The 24974-nt window shown below is 32.5% G+C and overlaps 2 protein-coding genes across 7 annotated transcripts; one reads left to right on the forward strand and one right to left on the reverse strand.

Annotated features, from left to right (window-relative positions):
- Nucleotides 1-186: 186 nt before the first annotated feature.
- Pect (phosphoethanolamine cytidylyltransferase) lies at nt 187-15057 on the forward strand. Of its 6 annotated transcripts, none has more exons than XM_083105233.1 (6): nt 187-401; nt 2093-2230; nt 3906-4085; nt 4192-4618; nt 5073-5293; nt 11582-15057. In XM_083105233.1, the coding sequence occupies exons 1-6, from the start codon at nt 355-357 to the stop codon at nt 11586-11588; spliced, it is 1020 nt and encodes a 339-aa protein (XP_082961359.1). In that variant the 5' UTR covers nt 187-354; the 3' UTR covers nt 11589-15057. The 6 variants fall into 6 exon arrangements, with proteins under 6 accessions (XP_082961359.1, XP_082961356.1, XP_082961354.1 ...); XM_083105230.1 differs by lacking the exon at nt 11582-15057 and adding an exon at nt 6313-6425; XM_083105228.1 differs by lacking the exon at nt 11582-15057 and adding an exon at nt 6621-8754 and having other exon boundaries at nt 188-401.
- Nucleotides 8989-21633, reverse strand: LOC145975085 (uncharacterized). The gene is made up of 6 exons (XM_083105224.1): nt 21395-21633; nt 13074-13331; nt 12476-12612; nt 11610-12054; nt 11193-11379; nt 8989-10745 (listed from the first exon to the last, which is right to left on the reverse strand). The coding sequence occupies exons 1-6, from the start codon at nt 21425-21427 to the stop codon at nt 10504-10506; spliced, it is 1302 nt and encodes a 433-aa protein (XP_082961350.1). The 5' UTR covers nt 21428-21633; the 3' UTR covers nt 8989-10503.
- Between the last annotated feature and the right edge of the window lie 3341 nt (nt 21634-24974).

The raw sequence follows: 24974 nt of genomic DNA on the forward strand, positions 1-24974 counted from the left end.
AATTTCAATACGGGGAAAATCTGCATGTCATTAGCAATTATCTTTTATTATCGCGATAGATAAATAAGAAACTTGTTTTCATATGTATCGTAGAAGCATCAACGCATTGGAAAATCCCTGCTTCGAGATCCCGACTCAAGGGAGCGTCACGGATACGTCGACGGATTTTAAAGGCGAGGTGTGGAACTGCGACGCGCGCAGTTAGTTTCACGAGGGCATCCACGACGGTCGTGCTCTCCCTCTCTCACTCCTTTTTCCCTCTCCTCGAGGTTAACTCGCAGCTCACGTCACTCCCTGCGACGCGACGGAGAGAAACGATAGTGTGTGTATCGAGAAGCGCGACGCTTGGTCATCATGACAGAGGAGACTCGCAAGGAGGTTCGCGTTTGGTGCGATGGGTGGTGAGTATCGAGGCCTTCTTTTTCGGGCATCCGGGTTCGCGAATGAACGGGAGGGTGCGACTGATAAACGCGTCGCCTTGTCACTTGTCAGCCCGGCCGGCTGGCAAAAGCGATCGACACGTGTCGGTTCTCGCTCTCGGTGTCGCGACGCGCGTTTAGATTTCGTATTATCGTCATTTACAGCGTCTAGGAACACGAACAATCGATATTACTTAGTCGTTCGAGAGGCGTCCTCGTCTCGGCGACATTCCGAGTAAAGTAAGTTTCCGAGTTGATGCTCCGAATTTCTTTTTAATTTTTTTTAATTATAATTCTAATTTATTTCTACTTTATAAGTAGAAATAAATTGGAGAAAGCGAGCGAGGTTTAATAAGAGAAAAAAAGGAAAGAGAAATTTTCCAGTTTTCTTTTTTTTTCTTCGTGAAACGTGTGTGTATGTATGTACATAAGAGATAGTTTACGCTTCAAAATCACTCTGTGCATGATGTGCACGAGAAATGATCAACGGATATCTGATTAGAGCTCGCCTTCACATCATTTAAAGAATAGTGTCCTTGTTCCCTGTTTCGATAAAATGATACAGGACGAGCACGAATGAATAACGGACTGTTCATCAGTAGCGTTGAATTTAAGCTTCGCTTGATTCTAAATCGTAATACGAGTGAAACTTAAATTTTTACTGCGAGGTATGTTTAAAATATTCTTCAAATAAAAATAAATGTACATTTCCATCGATTAAAATATCGTCAGCTATCGAGCTGTTTAAAATGACAGTCGACTAGCGATTACAAAACCACATTAATTAAAAATACATAAAAGATGACCACAGTTTCATATAATAATAATAATATTGACGATTTATATGTCACACTGTTATTCTTTTACGATGTCGCAAGACCCTCGGAATGCGAGGCCTTGATTACATACCCCGTTTCGTTCACATGTAAATTTATATTTAAATAATTTATACGTAATATGCGTACGATTGGATAATAATATGCAAAGATCAGTTGATCTGTCAAGTTATAGTTATGGTTATGAATATATTAATTTTAAAATATATTTTTGTATCTCGTCGATTAAAAATTTACATAATTCTAGTGCGTTTCTCAAAATTTATACAGTTTTTTTATCATAAAAATGATAACGTTTAATTATATTTCGTAAAAGCGACGGGAAAGAAGACACGTGCCATATAAAACAGCACATTGTAACGTAATATATTTTATTATATCGTAATTCATATTTTGTGAGTCACACATCATGAATCGTGATTGCTATAATAATTATCAAAGCAATTTTGTGATTGCTATAATAATTATCGTGTGATTGCTATAATAATTATCAAAGCAATTTTACGTCCAAGGTACATTGAATATATTTTCGAATTTTATTAAACTGAATTTTATTTTAGATCAAGTTTTGCGACGATAAAATTAATCTTATTCTAAAGTTTTGCGACGATAAAAGATTTAGTTTCCTTTTAATTTTATCTCAATCGATTTCAAGCGATTTTCTTTCGTTTTAAATTTTCGTTCTTATATATATATATATATATATATAGTTTTTATTATATTATATATTATATTATGTTTAATGACTTTTTTTGTTAATATAGTTTTCTGATAAATTGTGAAATAATTTTATTAATTGTATAAATCATATCACGAATAAAATGTCATTGGTTGCAGTTACGACATGGTGCATTTCGGACATGCAAATTCCTTAAGACAGGCCAAAACCTTAGGAGATTATTTGGTGGTAGGTGTTCATAATGATGAAGAGATTACGAGACACAAAGGCCCTCCCGTCTTTACTGAACAAGAAAGGTATCATTTCGTTGCTTTCTTAAAGGAAATTACATAAGACATAATGACTAGTCACGATCTTGATTATCATTCTAAAGTTAGTAATTATGTGTCAATCTTTCAATTTCCGCAGTTACTACGTTCTTGAAATACATAGTACTAGTGTAGTGATTAAAGCGCGTTTTCCATTTAATAACTTTGAATATTTTATCAATCCTATATAATAGATTTATAATTCTTATATAGTATCAATTTCTAAGTCATTATTCCTTATATATATTATAAATTATAATTATTTATATTGCATTAATTATTCGTAAAAAATGGAAAATATTAAAATATAATTTTTTTTATTTAAACACATAAGTATGTATTAAGTATGTTTTATTATAAGTATGTTTTATTTAAACACATAAGTATGTATTAAGAGAATTGAGAATAATACAAAGATTTTAATATGACATTATAATTGTTAATTATATTAGAGTGTAATGTTTTCATTTAATTTCATCCATGAATATTTGACTTTATCCTTTTTTTAATTATATTACTTCTTTATTATGTATTTTTACAAAGAATCGCGCAACATATTTTAGAAAACAATACGTTTTACGATGCATTGGAAGCGTGATTAACTGTGTTGATTTCGACATATTGAAAAATATCTGAATTATTGTGAAAAATATTTTAAAAAAAAACGTGACTTATAATCATCGTGCGGCAGTAAAAAATTAATGTATTTCAAAGCTATAATCTCAGAACTGATAACAAACTTTTGCCGCAACCTTGACGGTTTTTAAATTAGCATCTGAATCTAGAAAAAACTTATGTAGCTGAAGAATATAATGCAGCATTATTGTAAAGAAAGAAAGAACCTTGTCTTGTCAACTGCGTTTATATGAGTTACTTTCCTCGATATTAATTAAAGATTAGACAGTACAAGAACGTTATACAAACGCGAATATAATGAATATAATAATTTTGCATGTGCATTTCGTAAAATTATTTGTGTAATTAATAAAAACTAAAATTATTTGTGTAATTTATATATAATCATAATTCTGTGAATAATTATATATATATATATATATATATATATATATATATATATTCATATATACATATATACACAGAGTGCTTCAGAAATAGTTGGCCAAACTTTAAGAGCATATTCTACTCATTTGTTAGTGTATTCATCATTATAAAATTACTAATATCTTAATTATATAATCATTATTATCTATTTTGTCATATATATATATATATATATATATATACAGGATGCTACAGAAATAGTTGGCCAAACTTTAAGAGCATATTCCATTCATTGTAAGGATGAAAAAAGAGTCATATAAACATGGGTTCGGAAACGCTTCCTTTCCAAATTATAAACATTTTCTATTTACTTACAGACTTTAACAACATTTGAACGTCCGACGTAATACATACAATGTAAATAGAAAATGTTCATAACTGGAAAGAAAGCGTTTCCGAACCCATGTGACTTTTTTTCATCCTTACAATGAGTGGAATATGCTCTTAAAGTTTGGCCAACCATTTCTGTAGCATCCTGTATATATATATATATATATATATATATATATATGACAAAATAGATAATAATGATTATATAATTAAGATATTAGTAATTTTATAATGATGAATACACTAACAAATGTATTAAATTTCTTTTTAGATACAAAATGGTGCGTGGTATTAAATGGGTGGACGAAGTAGTCGAAGCTGCACCTTATGTCACTACATTAGAGACATTAGACAAGTATAACTGTGATTTTTGTGTTCATGGCGATGATATCACAATGACAGCCGATGGTGTAGATACTTATCATTTAGTCAAGGCAGCCGGTCGTTATAGGTACAATTCCGTAAATTTTAGCAAGAAAGTTTTGCTGTTCAATTAAATTTCCATTAAAAGATGATATGAATTTTTTTTCTTTTACTAAAAAGAGATGTTATTTCAGAGAAGTTCAACGGACAGCTGGCGTTTCAACGACCGATCTTGTGGGACGTATGCTGCTAATGACGCGACAGCACTTTCGACAGGGTGACAACGAATACAGCGTTGATAGAGAACCGAGCAAGCGCATGGGTCAAGATAGAACTGCTCGGAGTCCATGGACTGGCTGTTCGCAATTTTTGCCAACCACGCAGAAAATAATACAATTCAGCGACGGCAAGAGTCCTCAGCCAGACGATAAGATTGTATACGTGGCAGGCGCATTCGATCTCTTCCATGTAGGACACTTGGACTTCTTGGAAGTCGCTAAGAAGGAGGGCGACTATCTCATAGTCGGACTGCACACGGATCCAGCCGTTAACCGATACAAGTGCGGCAATCATCCCATTATGAACCTTCATGAACGAGTTCTCAGTGTGTTGGCATGTAAGGTAAGAGTTACTCTGATCATTCGGAATATTTAATGCGAAGTTTCACAAGTAGAACCCAAATGAAGGCATTAACGTGCAGCGAATGGCTATTCATGTTGAGCGCAACTAAATATTGAACGAAACAATGATAAACACAGAGAGAGAGAAAGAGAGAAAAGCAATTGTAGTACAGAGCCTATCTATCTCTTATTCAGCGTCCAGTGGCGCTCAACGCGACTAATCAAGCGGTGCGCGACGTTGTCATTTTCATTCAGATTCTATTTATGACATATCATAATATGGAAAAATATAATGTAAAAATATATGGATTTTCTTAATATATAAATACATTATTTCCATAGTTTCTACAACATTAATAATTTTTTCCAATAGAAAAGTTTAATGAGTTATGCTATTGTTTTTGAGATAACAAGTTTTATTGTATCTAGAAGAGCTCTTTATATTTTTTTTACAGTACGTCAATGAAGTTGTAATCGGCGCACCATATGCAGTCACAAGAGATCTAATGGAACATTTCAATGTCTCTGTCGTGTGTCATGGACAAACGTCCATAATGCCCTGCGAGGATAGTTCAGATCCATATGCAGAACCCAAGAGGCAAAATAAATTTAAATTGTTAGATAGTGGTAACGACATGACGACGGAGAAAATAGTCGAAAGAATCATTCTTCACAGGTATGTTCTATCTTTCAGGTATGTTCTATCTTTAAGTTATATACATACACATATTTTATCGAACTTTTTCAGAATAATTTTGTGTGTATTATGCATCATATATTATATAAAATTCTCTAATTATAATTTAAATGCTATACTCTCATAATATAATTTATACATCATAGAGTTGATGTAGGACTATGAAATTTTTATATGGATTATTTATATATTGCTTCATAACAGTGCTTTCAATTTGGTTAAACAAAAAAATTGTTTTACAAACATATATGTATTTGGAAAACTGTGTGTGTGTGTGTGTGTACACACACACACACAGAGTCTTCCACATATGTATATGTATAAAATATCTTTATTAAATCCACCACTTTATGTGTGTGTGTGTGTGTGTGTGTGTGTGTGTGTATTTATATACACACATAGTCTTCCACATATGTATATGTATAAAATATCTTTATTATAAATCCACCACTCTACCCACCAACATCCACTGCCATGTATTTACTCTCTAAAAGTGAATCAGTGTATTATCACTGTAATCAGTGCTGTACTTATAAAGCACTGATTACAGTGATAATACACTGATTCACTTTTAGAGAGTACATTCGCGGATTATGTGTTTAATAAACATGAATGTGATAAAGAATAATTGAAAATTAAAAGCGGTTCGAATTTTCCATTTTTAAAGTTTAAGTTGCTCCTATAATTTATATATTATAGTAATTTGAATATATTATGATTAGATATATTATAATTCGATATATTTGAAAGAATGTTATAGAATAACATCTTGTTACTCGAGCGGTGATATGTTATCGCAATTTGATTATGTGTCATATTGTTCTCGGGTTACCATATCGCTTCTGTTTCTGAAGTTAAATACATTTTTAAGATATTATTTCTGTAAAAACTTCTTATTTGCATCTACAAAATAAGGTTTTATTTGCAAAACTAAAACGTTCTTTGAGACGGAAAATCTTTATATATTAATTTTTTATTTTGCTTTTTTATCCCCTTAGGCCGAACGAGCTTTGTACAGTTATTAAGAATTTCAATCATCGTTGATAGGACAAATCTGGTTGTTTTGTACTTAATTTGCAATAAACGCAAGCTTATTTACTTTCCGCTATAATTTCTTGTTATTCATTTTTGCTTCTGGAATATACAATTTCGTTTATTTTGCAAAATATTTTCTTGAATTCTACTTTATTCCATTCTTATTTATCGTAATACACTATAGCAGCCTTTTCCAATGATAATACAACATCTACATATCCCACTGATTTTGAGTATTTCTATCACGTGTTGATCTAGCATCTAATTACAGGTTGGAATACGAGGATAGAAATTTAAGAAAGGAGAAAAAAGAGCTTGCCGCTTACGAAGCCCTCATGAAGTCTGAGAAAAATGACAAGATTGAATAATTATTTGTTTTGTTGCTTTTCACAAACGTTTGCAGTGTGTATGTGTGATAATCAGATTTTATAAAGTCAATATGTAAATATGATGTCACACTGGCACTCAATTTATCGTTTCGAAATGCCTTACATAGAGTTGAAGTAAACACTTATAGTTGTTCGACACGCTAGAAAAGTCGATTAATGACATGGGAAGATCAATTTTGATTTTTATTTGTTGCAAAATGCAATGAAAAATAATACACAATGATAATTATGAAATATTTTATATGCAAGGTGTGCCAGAACTATCGCCATTTGTTTCTCTTCACTGGATTTTTTACCAATTTCTGAGTTCATTTTTCTTACATATATCAGTGTCTATTTAGAATTACGAGTAGAAGAGAATAATATTTTATTTTTTTATGTAATAAGCTTTGAGTAAAATTTTAATTTGAGGTTTTATCAATTAAATGTGACGTGGTACAAGATCTTTTTTTATGATCGGTTATTAAACTGCGAAAAATAGAGCTCAAGTCTATATCTTTAGCTTTAGACAAACTTTAGCTGAATCCTTATCATATTGCAATTGTACTAATATGATATAAATATAAAATTGATTTTGAAAATCGATTTCTTGAATTGTATTATCTTAAAGATAATTTCTCAACAGATTTTTTTAGTAGAAACTTAAATAATTTCATCAGATATCTTTCTAGCCATGGATCTAGAATATAGTCTGGAACACCCTACATATACTTTGACATATCTCTAAAAATAGAGAGTGTTTTAAAGATATATCGCATGTTATAATCGTCTTTGAGTGTAGATATGCTTATAATTATTATTGCACGATGTGATTATCGTGATATCGTTGTTTGAACTCAAATATTGAAAATAATCGTAATTATCGTGTAAGAGAGTGGTCATTATAAAAATCAGATATTTTCAGATCGAGTTGTTGAGGTTCGCAGTTTCATGAGTATAATATTTTTTTTTATCGTGTCTCATAAACTTATTATCATCATATCATTCTATCGTTCTATGCTGTCTTTCTTACATCTCTTGTATACACGTTGAAGCATTTATTATTTATGTTTATCGAAGTTTCAATATTTTTAAAAGATTGCAAATATCGAGTTTTACTGGATAGTAATATTTGGTCTTCAAGAATCATTTATTTGTCGTCGTCGTAGAATATGAAGTGTACGCTTTCTTATATTTACGTGTATTAAATAGCGAAAGTATATAAAAACGCGATTATGCGTATGCAGGTATTCTATAATTCTTTATCCAGGAATTACTATATAGTCGAAATAAGAATAAGTAAGGAGCTAGATTCGATTCGGTCTAATTAATTAAAAGTTCCTGAGAATTTATAGATATGCCTACATATTTCTCGGTGATGCATTTTATCCTGATAACGATGTGTCGAATTTTGCGATTCATAAGACATCTAGCTAGATAGAGAAGTCGACTAACTTTAAGTACTAGGTTTTCTAATGTGAAATTAAAATATATCCAAAAATATCAACGAAGCCAAAGAAAATTAGGTTTAGAGTGTCGAATAAACTGAACGCAAATTCACGTCACCATATGATCGTCGAATTTTAATTATTTGTTCTGCGAATGAGAAAAATACATGGCAGTTTCAAAATTTATTGTGGTATACAAAGACAGAGGAAACTCGTTGTTTTAGATAAATTGAATTTTTTATTCAATATTTAAAAAATTGCTACGATTGATAATTATTAAATTATGATATGTAATTAATCAAATTTCCACCAAGTAAAGATTGGTCAATCAATTTGTAGCCCAAAAAATTTCCAATATCTTTTATATATAACACAAGCAAATTTTTTCATATATAATATAGCGACGATGACATTGGTGCCGATAAATTTTTAGCGATAATTGAATTAGATTACGCAGAAAAAAAAATGTATATATATAGTTGGTGATTTTCTACAGGAGAATCTACGCCGAATAAAAATTATGTAACATGCAAAAAATATTGTTTAATTTTTTATTTTATTTTATAATAAATAGTCATTGTACACATGATCACTACAATTGTCAATCTTTACAATTGTCGCGCAGTTTCTATAATGTTACATTTCCTAATTATTTTCACGGATCGATTATCATGTCCTCAGAATCGCGTTTCCTTATTTCATGTCTTTTTCTTTCTATTTTTTTTTATTAAATGCATAACTTTAATTCCTTTTTCATACAAATATATATATATATATATATATATATATATATATATATATATATATATATTTAGATGAATTTTATCATCTCAGAATCTGTAAAATGATGTTTATTAATCATAAATCCTATTTTAATCACAACATCCAGCTAAATAATATAAGTACAAGTTGCAAAAAATTTTTTGGTAAAAGTTTATTTTTAAAATTATTTTTTTATTTTATATCCTAAAAATAAATATGATTCGAAATTTGTCATAAGCTTCTATTTATATAAAAGTATCGTTTATTACGACTTAAATAGATTTTTATAATATTATGCATTAAGTATTCGCGCGAATAAGTTTGCTGTAAAATACAGAGAACTTTGTCGCTTGTGTTTATTTACAAGGTGAGATAAATTCGTGCAACCACCCAAAATATCCCGTCGAGTTTTCTTCGCATCCGGCGAGATTCTTATCCTACATATTATACGAGCGATCGATGTGGATCGACTCGCTTGATCAGGTCACGTGATAGCATTGCACATTTAAGAGACTCGTAATAATGAGACCATTTTTTGTATTTGAGTAATATCGATAAATTGATGAAACTTTCAACAGAAAAATATGATGTGCGCGATGCTCGTAGTATCGTGCATTAAAAGTTAGATTATATTGAAATTCTTTGACCCAGAAGAGAAGCATTTAAGTGAAAGAATTCAATTTTTCAGTAAAGTCTTTTACTCGTTTGATTGTCCTGATAATAAAACTCGACTAAGTAAATAAATTATATTTATATAGCAGAAATAGTATAAATTTTTATACTATTAAATAGTTATATAATAAATTGAAAATTATTTTTTCACTTAAATACTTTATTTCACTGACGCCAGAGAATCGAGAAATGAAGAATTGGGCAAGAAATAGACTGTTTGCATTTGTATTCATATAGAAAAACTGTGTTAAGCGGTTTAAAACTGTGCTTCCTCATAAAACATAAACACGTGTAGCGTGACTATCATATCTACATTGCAAAGTAGCAAACGATGTTCCATCGGCATAACTCTAAATTTGGCGATATAAATTTCTTTCATAAATTTACAATGTATCTTCGCTCACGTCTCGTTAATGCGAATTGATTCTATTTTATATGGAAAGTATTCTCGTTTGCCACCACGAGCATTTTCGAGCATTCTAACGTCGCGAGAATTATTTCTATTCCTTGGTGGGCGATGTTATTCACTCGTTCAAACGTTATTGAGAATCCCTGTCAAAGTCTTTCTCGCGATGAAAATTAATTACTTCTCAATACTAATCGATAATTACGATAAGTTGCAATGCAACGTAATTATTAACGAAACATTAAAATACATCTCTCGTTATCTTTGAAATAGGACAAGTATTTTTGCCCTCCTGTAGAAAAAAATGTGGCTTACAAATATAACGTATTCCCTCTCGCGAATAAATATCTGTCATTCCAGTTGCCAAGTATCGTTGTAACGTTGCATGAATTATACGTTACGCGTTACATTGTAACTTGATGTATATTTCGCGAAAAGTATATTTATTGCGCGACAAAGTACTATTTTCGCTTTTTTTTTTCTCTCCGAATCGTGCACCTATTGCATCGTCGAACGACCGGTATAGCCAGGCGTGGTATCGCAATATTTTCTAGTGCGGTCTCTGACCAACTCGTCGATAGATTTGCTCTGCTGCATCGTCGAGGAGAGATTGTGAAGACGCGATGCCAGGTAGCACATGATAAAGGCTGATAACACTAGTAGAGCGCCCAATCCCGTTGCCACGTAAAGGAAATTTCCGCAGCTACCTTCGAGGCCGGCCGCTACTTTGTCATACAAGTCTATGATAATGAGCGAAAATATTAATTAAAATTGCCAGTGATCGCGCGTCTCGTGTTCAACCGTTATCTAAAGGCGAGACGCTCTTCATTTTAATACATATTAATAAAATTTATATCGAAGAAATTAATATTTCAGTTTATATCGCTGAATTGTAAATTAGATTAATCTTTCCGAAAAGATTATACGTGTTTTTGCAGAATAAATTTCTCAGAAATTCTATTCTAAAAGACTTGATGAGACATTAAAAAAACGTTCAATTCAATATATATATTACGTATTATAAATTATAACGCGCGCGAAAAAATTATTACTATCCTCGAAAAAAATGAAAATAAAATAAAAGATTAATTTCAGAGAAGATATAAAGAATCGTTACAATTAATTTAAAAAAAAATCAATTTTTTCATAATATTTTGTTAATAAATTTAAAAATGTATTTAACTTACCGTCTGGCATCATCACCGTATATTCAATGTTCTCCTTGAACTTTGTGTATGGCGTGGAATCGTTATACCTTTTGATCAAACGCTCGACTTTTGGGAGAAACTCACCCGATGCTTCTACACTCGCCTCGACCGCTCTTTTCTTCTTTCTCCCATGTCCCGAGGGTTCAAAGAGATCGAGACAGAAATCCTGCAAAGATAAAAAGACTAATAAAGTGCCATATATGGCATAACATTAACATAATATTCTATCATGCTAATTTTTTATGTCATATATAACTCCTTGTGGAAAATCAATCTGTCAAAAACATTATATACACACAAGACTTTCTAGGAAATAGAAATAGATGTCCTAGGATATTCATTATCATCTCATTTGCATTTTACATTAGAGACTAAACAGCTGTCATTATCACGCACCGGTTGACAGTCCTGTGGCTCCATGCATGCCTTTATCTGGGAGTGAATCCAGAGGGTGGAGCGCTCCCTCATTGAACTTAGCAAGAAGGCCTCGAAGTCGAGGAAGACCTCATTTTTGCGCTCACGATACCTCGCTGGCTGATGCGGAATGATGGACGCGAAGTCGCGATTCCTGCAGCCGTCCTTGACGAGTACGACGCTACCGGGAGCATGGGGCTGATCCGGGTCCGGGCTGACGGTCACCTCCAACAACTTGATGTAACCCCATGCGCTGTCCGGACTGATGCGGGCGCGCAGCTGCAGCTTGGTGCCGATCGGAACGGCCTGGTCGACCGTCTGCGAGCTATCGGACACGTTGCCGGTCGCCTCTCGATAAAGAGCCACTTCGTACTCGAGCCGACCCGGCGTCTCCTCCACAACCCCGGATACCCTGGCGCCGTGCGGACTGAAACGATTAGCCCTTTAAAGCAGACGCGCGTCGTCGCTTCAGCAAGTTGCATTCTATTTATCGTGGAATATAAACTTGAAACTTACATAAGTTATATTTAATTCGCGTACATATTGCAATGTATCGCCTCAATTTTTTATTTTATAAAATGCACTTCATTAAGTTTTATCCTGATATTACGATTATTCGGGTAAACGATAAATCAGTACATCCTTTTTTGGACGGTACTTAAGCATTTTATTGTATACATCACTGTGTCAGTATCCCGTATGTGCAAATAACTGTTTCCTCGGCGCAGGAACTCGCGCGGGAACGCGCTCCGACGAATGCGATGCGTGTAGTGTGGCGGAAATAATGCTCGTTTATTATATCTTGAGATTCGCAAAGATATCGTGCGAATGGGCGCGGTGTGACTTACAAAGTGCCGGCGAAGCCAGCAGCCTTATGCCTGAGCAGCGTCGGCTCGGGCGGCCGGCACATCAAGATCAGCTCCTGGTCGGCCAGCATCACCACTCCAGGAAAGGCCGGGAACCAAACTCGCAGATGAATGAATCCCTAGTGGCATCGATTAATCTATTATTGTCATTCTCACGAGTCAGTTGCATAATGACGCTTTTGTCAGAATCTTTATGAGAATGTTCGATGATGCGTAATCGATTCGAATACGCATTTGTTGCAGAATGAAACGCAAATATCATACAGTTAAACGTGATTTATCACCAGCAAGTTACATCGAGACAGCATCGTTAGCTGATATCTCTTTTTGTGGAAGAATCATAACGGCATTCAATGATGCCTGATAATAATGCCTGATCTGACTGAATATAAAGCGTTCTATTGATACCTCCCGCAATAAAAGGGAATCAATTGCGAATTAGTAGTTGCCATCGAGTGTGCAATCTACGAATCGACCGTTCCGTTCGCTTGTGCAACGTCAGCAATAAGTCGCAAGAAGAACGCATCATCGTAACCCCTCATAAGAATCAGTTCCGCGTAACTCTCGATCGATGACTCACGTTTCTCTTGAGGATACCGCATCGGGAGAAGTCAGTCACCTTCAGGAAGTAGTTATCCTCCTGCGGATCATTCGGGTCGGGTCTGATCTGGCAGTGAATGTCGGCGAGTGGATTCGCCGATCTGTCGTCGGCGAAGAGCGGCGTGCCTCTGAAGCCAACCGGTCTTTTGATCTTCGCTGTTAGAAGATCGGCCGCCGAACCCGCGCCGCTGCACTGAATGTCCGAGACCTCGTAATCCTGGGCAACGGTGGCGGCAACCTGAAACACGAGCATCAGCTCGGATATTGCTGATATTGCAGCCGGAGGCTGGCACGAGAGAGATTTCAGGGAGCAAGTTTTCCCATCTCTTGCACCCTGTTTCTTTAATATCGATTTTTCTCTGTCGCCGTAATAGTGTTGTTCACTTTGTGAATAATATCAAAGCTTTCTTGATCCTTCCCACTGCCTTCTTTTGAGTCTTTGTTTACCTTCGTGGCGCTTAACACTCGATTATTGAAAAAACAAAATCCTCTTTTTTTATAAAAGTTTTTATAAATGCCCTATCTCGCAAAGATAATTGATTTTATTGATTGTGTATTATGTCGTTGAAAGGTATTCTATTATAATCCTTGCAATATTTAAAACATTTTCATCTCGAAACGTCATGTTAAAAATGTACATTTTGCAGACAGTTACTTTCGTTTGATGTCAATCTTTATTAGAATGAAATTATAGCAGATAGTGCAATGTAAATAGAATATATGATAATATACTGTATAATAATATAGCTTATGCACACTATATTTGGATCGTAAATAGACTTGTACATTACACAGTAAAGTCGCATAAATAGCTGAAATTTAACAACCGTATTATTCTATAACTGTTATGCAGTCAACATCTTTTTTCACGGTAATTTACTGACGTCCAGTTGCGTTCGCGCGGTACTATAGCGGATAGTGCATTATTTTCAATTTTAACCGGATTTACTTTCTACTTAAAAGAATTGCATCGTCCTAGTTTACGAAAATTGAATAAACACTTTGGTTGATTTGAATTTATTTTCTCGGATGGAGTCGAGGATAACTCGAAACCAATCTGTAAAATGTTATATGTATGAGCAGATTGTTTATTAAAATTTATATTATTTATTAAAGGAATAATTTTTTTATTAATTGATGAGCTATCAATTTTTTTGGAGTTATTGAAAATAAAAGTCTTTTTGTGAATTATATTTCAGGAATCAGAGAGATAACAAAATTTTATTCAACTTTAATGTTTAAATAGTCTAATAAAATATAAAAAATATAGTTTAATATTTTTAACTGTCTTTCTGAGCTTTTCGTATCGTTTCCTTCACATAAATATCAAATAAAATATATTTTCGAATTTTTTCTCTCGCAAAATGTTTTATGCATTGCAATAAAAATAATTATACTTCTAATTAATCTACGTTGATGATACTCGAGATACCCTTTCATCGCGAATATATCATTAATTATCATTTAAAAAAAAGAATTCTTGCTCGCTGATTCACGGACGACCTCGGTGTCGACGACGTTTACAAAGCCATTACATTACTATTGGTAAAGAACAGGGTGACCAGCGCGCGACCAGAACCGAGAACCCACTTCGATACAGGTAACGGTGTAAGGAAACGCTCTGGTGGCCGCGTAAGATATTCGTTATGTGCACCATACACGTTATATATTGCGCGAGCTCCTGTACTGTGCTCATGCTCATCCTATAGGTCATGGTAGGCCGTATTTTTCGAGTTCGTAGCTTGCTTGTAATCATACCGTATCGGAATATCAGATCGATCGATAAGCGCACTCGTATTTGCTAGGCATTTGCACAGGCGTGTTCGTCAATTTCTGTGACGTAGGTGGGATAAAAATACTGACAGTGAGATGATAATAAATTGTTGATGCAAAACATAATATGAAGAAATATAAATATGTGTATTATTATTGAAAAAAATAAAATTGTAATGTCTTATATATAATTATTATTACGTCTTATATATTTCTCATATATTTAAAAAAAAATTACAATTTTCATATTTTAATGAGTTTATGAAAAAAAGATTTCCAAAGAGCAATTATGAAATTATTCATATTTTATTTAGATTAATTAATATTAATCGCGAATTTTTTTTTATGAAAAATTTTTTTAATTTACTGATAAATTTATCGTCAAATTCATAGAATGTTAGGTTCATAAATTCATGGTTGCGTAGACAGCTAGGACAGATCGTTAAATTCGTAGGCACGTAGATGACTCGTCATAGATCGCTAAGTTCGTGCATCGCTAGATTTGAAGATTTGTAGATGCTCTGTAGACGTGCAAATTGTTTTTCAGATCGCTAAGTCCACGAGTTGTTAGTATCTTTGTGGCTATAGATTTTTGAAACTGTAGATTCATGAATCTCTTGATCGAGAATCTTAGATTTTTAAGCTCACAATCCTTGGGATTCATAAATCCATAGGATTCATAGCTTTATCTAATAATAATCATTTATCTTCATTTTTACATGTATAGATGTATATAAATGCCATGTAATATAATACCTTTTATATTCAATCAACAATATTGGAGGAATTATTTTGTTTGTAACAGAACTTCTATCATAAATGGAATTTTGATTTTCTTACACAATTTATGCTTTTCGTATAATATCAAACTATTCCATTATAATTCGCTTAAAAAAAGTACTACAAGTAGTTACCGTCTTTGTCAATTATGCGAAGTCATAAGCTAAAGGATACAATATCAGAGATGTTATTTCAGAACGAAAAGATTAACCTGAAGAAGTAACCTAGCTAATCCCAATGCAATTTCATGTATAAAAAGCTAGATATAATTAAATAAATTTTTTCCCTCGTATTAAATATTATTTTATTTTTACAATTAATAACTATAATATTTTTCAAGTTTCTTGAGTCATATGTATAAGTGCATCTATATATTTTAAAAAGTAAAACGTTTTAAAATATAAAATTAAAAAGATAAATTGATTGTTAATTTATTGATATAATAATTCTTAACTGCTTTTAATAAAATACATAATAATTTTTAATTACTTTTAATAATTTTCTTAAGTTTCGCGATATGCAATACATATTTGTTATAGTAAAGCACAAATCGCATATCGATTATATTCTTCTCTTTTATTATTTCTATTTTCCTTTCTACAAATATACAAGATTATTATAATCCTATTTTGAATATATAATAAGAATTTTTTAATTAATAAATTAATACTATTTCGACCATTTTACAGCTTTGATCTAAAATCATAAAAAGATTTTTTTTATGTTTTATATTTGGAATTAAAAATTCCGGAATAAATGATAGTCCATGCGATTTTCAATGTGATATCAACCAAATTAAAGAGACAAATTTGCGTTTATGTTGTCGCGTTCGTAAAATTCGCGATAATTATTCCGTTTGAGACGATATTTCTGTAAAGTCCAAAAAAGAAAACGTATCTGATACAAAATTCATCAAAGTCACGAGATGTAATGTGCGAATTATGTAAGCAGTTGGAAACGGCACTGAGTGATGTGCAATCTTTATTTTCGAAATGGCGGAAAAATCTGCCATAAAAAGAGATATGCATAGACAGCTGGAAAAGCTAGAAAAAGCTGGAAGAGGAAATGATTAATCCTTGCTTTTATCAGCTTAATTTTAACTTTGATCGAGAATTAGAGATTTTTAGTTCCTCGTATTACGAGAATTATAACTTAATAATTATCCCGAGAAAGCTGGTAAAAAGCTCTCTTAGTAAATTCTGGTTAAATTAAACTTTATTTTTAAAAATATTTTATTCAAAAAAATTTTTATAAATATTTTAATTTTAAGATTTTCGTTTTTAAAAATTAGCTTCAAAGCAAAGACTCATAAATTCAGGTTAACTTGAGCGAAATAAAGCTTAATGAATTCGATTAAAATTTCTTTGTGCTTTTTGCTCTGTTGCTTTTTATTCCTTATCGGAATCTTTGTAAATGAGAAAATAAATAACGGCGAATTTATTATCATGAACATCTCGTAAATTTATTTGCGAAATCTATTAAATGGAATGCGAGTAGAAGATTCAAGGAAGCGCGATGGACGATTGTCGGCCATTAATATTGGAAACTATTTGCAATGCAAGCAATATTCTTAATGGCGTCTTTGACAAACGAATCAAAGTATTTAGTAGTCGAACATCTGATTGTATGTGCATTACAGCTTTCATCGAATAACTTTCATCGAGATGCTGTTTTCTCGATGAACTTTGTCTCGAGTTGACAGGAATTGCGCGACTTGTCGAAACTTCGATCGAGTGATTACACGTGTCGACATGATGGTTCGAAAAATTCACACAAACAATAGAGTAAAAGAAAACCTGACTTCAAATTAAATTGAGAGAGATTAATCTTCATAAAATTGAAATGCAAACTTCCCATGCAGATTTACATTAATGCTATCTTTTCTCGATATTTCCTATATATATTTTTTTTTCTCTGGAACATTACAATATTACAATTTTATAATGTTTACGACAAATAAATTAGATCTATATTTTAATAATTTTATTACATAAAAATTGTCAAATAAGAAAATATAAAAAAAATAAATAAATAAACATAAATTAAAATGATTGCAAATGCAATTTCTAATAAACTTAATATAAGTAATCAAGCGTAAGTACATATTAATTATTGAAAAAATTTGTACAAAAAAGAACACTCTTTAATATAATGCCTTTCGAGAACTTTCTTAGATTGTCGAATCAAGATTGCGTTAAGAATTCCATCGTCAAAATTAAGATTGAGATTTCTGGGACAAATTACGTAATATAACACGAAAAGATAACGAAACGAATTAATAAACCGTGCCTAGTTCATATATAGCAAGAAGAATTTTGTTTTTTCATTAAGAATCGAGCAAATGTAACGGTAAAAGACAGACAGCTCGAAATCCGCCACGCGAGACGAAACGACCGCGATTGACCGCCAGGTAGTCCCTGGCCTTTTTTCGGTCTCATTCGAGAAGAACCGCAAACTCTTCTCTTTATGACTTCATAAAACCCGTTTTTTTTAATGCCATTTTAGTATCGTTCATCCGCGACATCGGTGTCCTCTCATTGCCGACACAATTCGGTACAGTTAAATTTTTTGACACGCGAGACATGTCCTATTCGAATGACTTGGAATTTGACGAGATAAAAGCAAATTTAATTTGAGTATGATACGTGACACAATGCGAAATGTCAGCATATCAAAAAATTTTACAGCGGTCAAGGAGCAAACAAATATAGCTAATATTAAATATAGCTAATATTAAAATGAGATGCAGCAGATAAGATATAATTGTATTTAAAGATAATACAATTGCAATAAAATTGTGTGTATGATATGGTATTTTAATAATATTCACAAAATAATGTATAACGAATAAAATAAGATGTACATAATTTACAACAAAAATGATATAAATTATTTTGCATAATCCATTTTAGCTCTTGCTATCATTAAGTTATTCAATTTATTTTTTAATCTATTTGATTATCTATCTAATCAAAATTCAAATTTATTATTAATGATATAAGATTTTTAATTTGTAAATTTATACATATATATATATATATATATATATATATATATATATATATATATATATATAAAAATTTGATAACAAATTTTTGAAATTTTATTATATTTTTTAATAATAAATGTTATATAACTCTATCAAAAAATACAGTCTATATATGTTTTTAAATTCTTTTGATTTTATATCATCTTAATATATTATCTTAAAACTGAAACAATATTTCTTCTTTAATTAAATAAAACCAATAAAAATATAAACAAATATAATTAATTATAATTAGCTGTAAATAAATACAATTTGACAAATACACATACAACATATATATAATTATAACTTTTTGCAAGAGAACATTATGATATTTTGATTTTCCCATTGAAAACATTTATGAATCATAACAAAAGTATAAAGACATTTTCTCCATCTTACTATTAAAAAAATTAAATATTTAAAAATATAGATTATACTTTATATAAGATTATATTTTTAGACCTTCATCAATTGTCAAACATTTCAGGACCTTTGCTTATAAAATTCAATCGAATTATATGCATAATTAGAATTTTGATCTACATATACAACTGGATTAATTTTAATTTCTAATTTAAACTTTAAATTAAACGTATTTTAATTAAATTTTAATTAAACTTGGTGACGAGAAATTGTTTTCGGTAACAAGCGCGAATGTTGGCGAGATCGATGACGCGAGAATAAACATTGTTCGTGCGATATACGTGTTTCAGCGAGCTATTATATTTAAAATCTTTTTCATCATATCGTTATTACGTTGCTGCACGATATTGTATGTAATACAAGTGTATTGGAAAAGAGAAAAAAATAATCAAGACATATGTAAACAATTTACACGAAAGAATTATGACGTTATATTACACTATATACGATCCTCTCGATACTTTCGCGCGCACGGCTGTGTTAAAGTATTCCGACATATCGCGTTTCATGGCAAAATTAGTCGCCGCGCACCCAATATACCGCGGGGAATTGTCCGACACAATACAATTATTTCGTCATTTGGAAAGGCCATTAATATTTCAAGCGTATCAGTAGCGGATCGCGCGACTCGCTTTAAATTGCCCGTTATCGTATTTCATCACTTCGAATGTTGTCACGTGTATTAATGGGGTGCATTTTAAATTATCCTCGGCTAATATCGTCTATTTGCGCGTCTACGTTTGCGACGTTCTCGTTCTGACGGTCTGGAAAATTAAAATGAATCGAACGCGAAAAACGCCTCGATGGGGCATTATTCTTGATGTGTGGCGTGATTTAATGGCGTAATATAAAAATACATCGAATGCCCGAGTTTTTTCGCAAAAGGAGCATCGCGAAAGAGAAAAAGATTGCCCCGCGCGCACTCCAGTTAAAATGAAAACCGATCACTTCTTTGTCGCAGGATACCTTCGGACACTCGCCTACGCGGTAGCTTCTTTCGCCAACGGAAATTAATTGACATTTTCGTTATTGGCAGATATTTCGAACCGTGTCACAAGGTGAACAAACTATGACGAGTTTGATGGAGGCGAATAAATAGAATATAAATCGGAAAAGGATACATAATTAAATGTCATAAGATTAAAATGATGCTGAAAGATAAAAATGAATCAATATCGAAGCCTTATTTTATTAATTACTTTGAGAGATATGTTATAATTTATTTTATATAGAAATTACAAATCTTATTCGTTTCGGATAAATCGATTCAAAATTTATTCAATAATTTGTTAAATGCATGGAAAACTCTATTTATTTGTGTAGATTCGTAATTCTCTCTCATAAAGTTTTTATACAAATATATTTATGATCGCTAATTTTGTATATTTTTTAATTTATTTTTTTTAAGTTAAAAGATTACATAATAGTTGAACAGGAATTAATAGAAAATATCGATATTGATGGTCTTTCGATACCTAAATACGCGTATGTATATGCATTACGATCATATGACAAACTGTCATCACATAGTGTCAAACAAACTCCTGGTGCCGTATGACATGCATAAGTCACCAGGAATGTGGATGACATGGAAATCTAGTGCTCGTCCATCATCCACGATCGAACTGATTTATTCGCAAGAGAATCGTCCGAAATCCGTCCTTCACGTTGATAAAGATTGTGGGACATGCAAACTAGATGTGCAAAGCACGAGGAGAGCAAACATGGATAGTAAAAATCCATAGTGAATCTAACGTCAAGGTTTCATATTTTTATTCCATAAAAAATTTATTGAAAAATTCATTAGAGTCTAATTGATAATCAGATGATTTGACAAGATTCATTAAAAAAACCCAGAAAATATATTTAGATTAACTTCCTCAAATTCTCTCTTAAAAAAGAGGATTTGCTCCGAGTTTTTCCTTTGTCTCATTTAGATGCATAGGTTTATGCAAGACAGTGGGAGCAGTGCAAATTAAGTAACGAATAACATTATTTCAAAAGAAGAACTTCTAAAGCTCTCCAATATAATCGCGAATGATACTTTCAAAATAAATATATTAAACAAATTAATAAGGATTTTAAATAAAAATTAATAAGTTTAATATATTGACATAAAGGCAGATATATTAATATTAAAATATATAAACACATAATGGAAGGCAGAATTATTAAATCCCTTTTTACGTCACCGACAGAGAGGAAGCTTAAAAAAAATATTAGTTACTCTCATCTATTCCTCAGAGAGTATATTCGTGACATTTAATCCCGCGCCGGCCTCTGGACAGACTCACCGTGCAAAATCCTGCGATCAGGACTCTCCACATGATCTCGTCAGGCTCTCTGTTTCTCTTTCTCACTCCTCTCGTTAACACGTAAGGTGTTCACCTTAGAGACACTCGAGACACTTTCGAACTGGAGAACTAACCGCCGGTGGCCAGAGAGGGATGCAATTTTGACGAAGGCCCCCGATGGACTGAAGCGCGTGCACCAAGTCGGGGCACGCGGAGGATTCCTTTCCCCCGGTGTCCAGCCGGGCGCAGCTCGTCCTCCCGACAAGAAGGGGCCTCGGAAACCCGGGGAATCAGCGAACCACCGCCGCCGCACCGGCCCGTCCGGAGTACTGTTAAATGCATGCTCGATGCCTCCACTAACAACCATCCTCGCTCCGTGCGTTCGCCCAGTGACGGCCTCGAACGAGCGTCGCGAGTCCAGGCTTCCTCGGACCGGAGGACCTGAGGATCTGACCCGAAGGTGACCAAATGTCCCAGTTTCCAAAGTGTCTTCGTCGGCTTTTATCTCTCAGGTGCCCCTCCCTCGCGTGCAAGAAACATCATCATCCTAATCCGATTCGACCGATCTTGCTCCCGAGGTTGTCTTTCACGCTTAACTATGTCTTCTGTTTTTCTCCCTCTTTTTTCTAAACTTGTTCTAGGTTTCATATCTGTTATCTAGAAATTTTATTCAGCAATGTTAGCGCGTGAATTTTTCGCTTATCGAAGGAAAAAATGATCGTTCATATGAATTTAATTTTATTTATCTTCTGAAAATATTTCCCAATTTTTTTCATATTTAATTTTTCAAATTTCTGTTGCGAAAAATGGAAATATTCTTAGGATCTTGATTCTTACATCCAAGCTGTGCTTTTTGACTTTTATATAAAATACGTTATATTTTATGATAATGCATTGCGATGTCTTTCTGCAAACGGCATTTCAAATTATGGGATTGATCTATAACCACAGGAGAATTTGATCATTTTATTCTTTCTGCTTGCGAATGCATTTTGATCTGAAAAGACCAGTGAAACCAGCGAATCGTGAAACATTATGCGATTCTGACATGTATAATAGGCGAATTATTTAACCGGTTACTGACTTCTTTTATGAATGTATCCTAGATCAATGTTAATAAAATATAGATCATTGATTATAGAATATTATATTAAAGAAAAGAAGCATTTTTAAAGAAAACCATATTTTTTCAAATATATTGCACAATCCCTTATTTTGCAAAAATTGACTTTTTGTGTTGTAACACTCTCTTCGAGGTGTGATAGATTGCTATATAGAATAGTGGATTAAGTGCTTATCGACGTCGTGTGCTTCTGTAAAAAGTGAGAATGACGGTCCCGGCATCGCACATTCGCACCGACTTTACTGTACCTGTCATTGACTGAGTGACTGATAAAGCACGATGCGGTGTCACGCAGTCTCCAAACGCGCATAGTAATAGTAACAGTCCACGTTCCTTCATACGAGAAGAAAGAAATTGCCCTTCCGTTATTTTTCACTGTGCGTGTCTGCCCTGTCGTTTAACTCTCTCGAATGAGCGGTTGCTTAATTTTTTTCAAATGAAAATTAATCAAAATTAATGAAAATAAATCATAACTGTAAATAAATAAAACAACAACTATATAAATAAAACAAAACTATAAAACTACATAAAAATAAATAAATAAATTGTCAAAATGAATCGTTCATTTTCGTTGCATATTAATACTGGATATACTAGATGCAAGCTATATATTTCTCTCAAGAAGCTTTTTTTAATTGTTTTAATGTGTTTAAAATATTATCATAAATAAAAATAAATTATTTGCGAATAATTTTAATGCCTCGCATTTCTATTATAAGACTTTTTTCTAATCTCACAGATTATTCAATTTGTATATAAATTCCTGATGCTACACGTGAGTTATCTTAATCTTTAGATGTCAGCAAAAATCGAAGAAGGTTTATCCATTACAGTCGTCGCATCCTCAACGTTCTCATCCTCGTCGTTCGCGATTCGCCGACGTTCGTTATGGTCCGTGACGTTATGAAGGCGCGTTGCACGCGCTGTTACATCAACGTCGACGTAACAGCCGGCGAGGCGCTAATAATTACGTTAGTCGTTAATCGTGAACTTGCTCGTGAGGCGAGCGAACGAAAGATGATCGGAAGTCGACGGAGGAAGGGGAAGGGAAGCGGAATTTCGCGAGTGCGCGCGCGAAACTACCAGGGGCTCGCGGAAAAGACGCAAAAACTATCTCGCTCGCGTGCCGCTGACCTCGCCGCCGTTGCATCCGCACTTTTTCTTGCGGCAGTTACGGTAAGATTCATTCGTTACCGCGAATTTGACAAGAGTGAACGCACGATGATTCCTTCTAATAGTGCTGCCTAACGATTGACACCGCAAATGCGAAACGTCAGTAATTCATTAACTATAAAAAGTGCTCTTTAAAGTAATTAAAATCTTTTTTTTATTGATTTAATATAAATCTGTCAACGCGTGCTAATATCAAGATTTCTTTACACATAGAAAGTTATTAGTAAAATAAATATAGAAATATTGATATGTCAAAAATTTATAGACGTTCGATAATTTGCATTTCTTCAAAATAATGTATTTTCTAATCTAATAAACTAAATCTAATAAACTAATCTAATAAACTAAATTTATTTTATAAAAGCCAAATATATTTGACCATTTTGTAAATAATTTTCAATTTATGGTATGCGTGAAATGCGACATATTTATTAGAAGTCACACAAAGATAATAAAGTAATGATTTTTTTATAAAATAAGAAAAAAGTTGCATTTTGGAGCGTATTGTTATTACGTAAATTTTAACGTATTTATATTATAGTAACGTATAATGATATATTTAATCAGAAAAACACATACGTGTGCGCGCTTTCGCTGTGCGAAAGAACCAATTAATCATCACACATACACACACAATTTCAATGTCTGCCAATTTTATTCTTCCCAAAAAATGAAAACTTCTTTTAATAAATATCCGTTACTTCAATACGATTACAGATCGTACTTGTTTTATAATGTATGAGACAAGAGACGGGATGGAACTAAACGAAAACGATCTCATCTTGCTTTATCAAGTAACCAATCTAATTTTAAATGATTTAAATTAAAACGCTTATTGGAGCGAAATATCACACAAAGACGATTAATTATTCTCGATGTACTCGAAAAACTGATACGCTAATGTGCGTTTAAATACGCTTATGACATATGAATTATTTACAACTTTTGATAATGCTTTTACAATATTGTCACGAATCGTTTAGGTACTTAGCTTTCCTCTCAGGATAAACTTTTCAAGTACTAAGCCCTCCCATTAAAGTCAAGATATACCCGTGGGGGAGTTTATTTATATAATTTTTGACATGATGTATAATTTGTAATTTATTTTATAATTAAGAGATTTACCTTTATCGCATTTTAACAAAAATGAATAAATATGTATATAAGTTAAAATTAAAGATAAATATTTATAGATATAAATATTCGAGAATATAATTAAATTTGTCAATTGTTTATGTGATCAATTTCGATCAAGGATATAATTTTTGGATAAATAATAATATC

Source organism: Camponotus vicinus, unplaced genomic scaffold (assembly GCF_025532165.1).
Source record: "Camponotus vicinus isolate PSW18456_S1 unplaced genomic scaffold, iyCamVici1.0 SCAF_7, whole genome shotgun sequence".
Classification (NCBI taxonomy): domain Eukaryota; kingdom Metazoa; phylum Arthropoda; class Insecta; order Hymenoptera; family Formicidae; genus Camponotus; species Camponotus vicinus.

Excerpts from the sequence above, each read along its gene's own strand:
- LOC145975085 (XM_083105224.1), bottom strand. The coding sequence starts at position 21,427 with ATGTGGAGAGTCCTGATCGCAGGATTTTGCACG. Across the intron at positions 13,332-21,394 it reads TGATCGCAGGATTTTGCACG|GTTGCCGCCACCGTTGCCCA; the intron begins GTGAGTCTGTCC and ends CTCGTGTTTCAG. Across the intron at positions 12,613-13,073 it reads GCGGTATCCTCAAGAGAAAC|GGATTCATTCATCTGCGAGT; the intron begins GTGAGTCATCGA and ends CGATGCCACTAG.
- Pect (XM_083105228.1), top strand. The coding sequence starts at position 355 with ATGACAGAGGAGACTCGCAAGGAGGTTCGCGTTTGGTGCGATGGGTG. Across the intron at positions 4,619-5,072 it reads TCAGTGTGTTGGCATGTAAG|TACGTCAATGAAGTTGTAAT; the intron begins GTAAGAGTTACT and ends TTTTTTTTACAG. Across the intron at positions 5,294-6,620 it reads GAAAGAATCATTCTTCACAG|GTTGGAATACGAGGATAGAA; the intron begins GTATGTTCTATC and ends ATCTAATTACAG.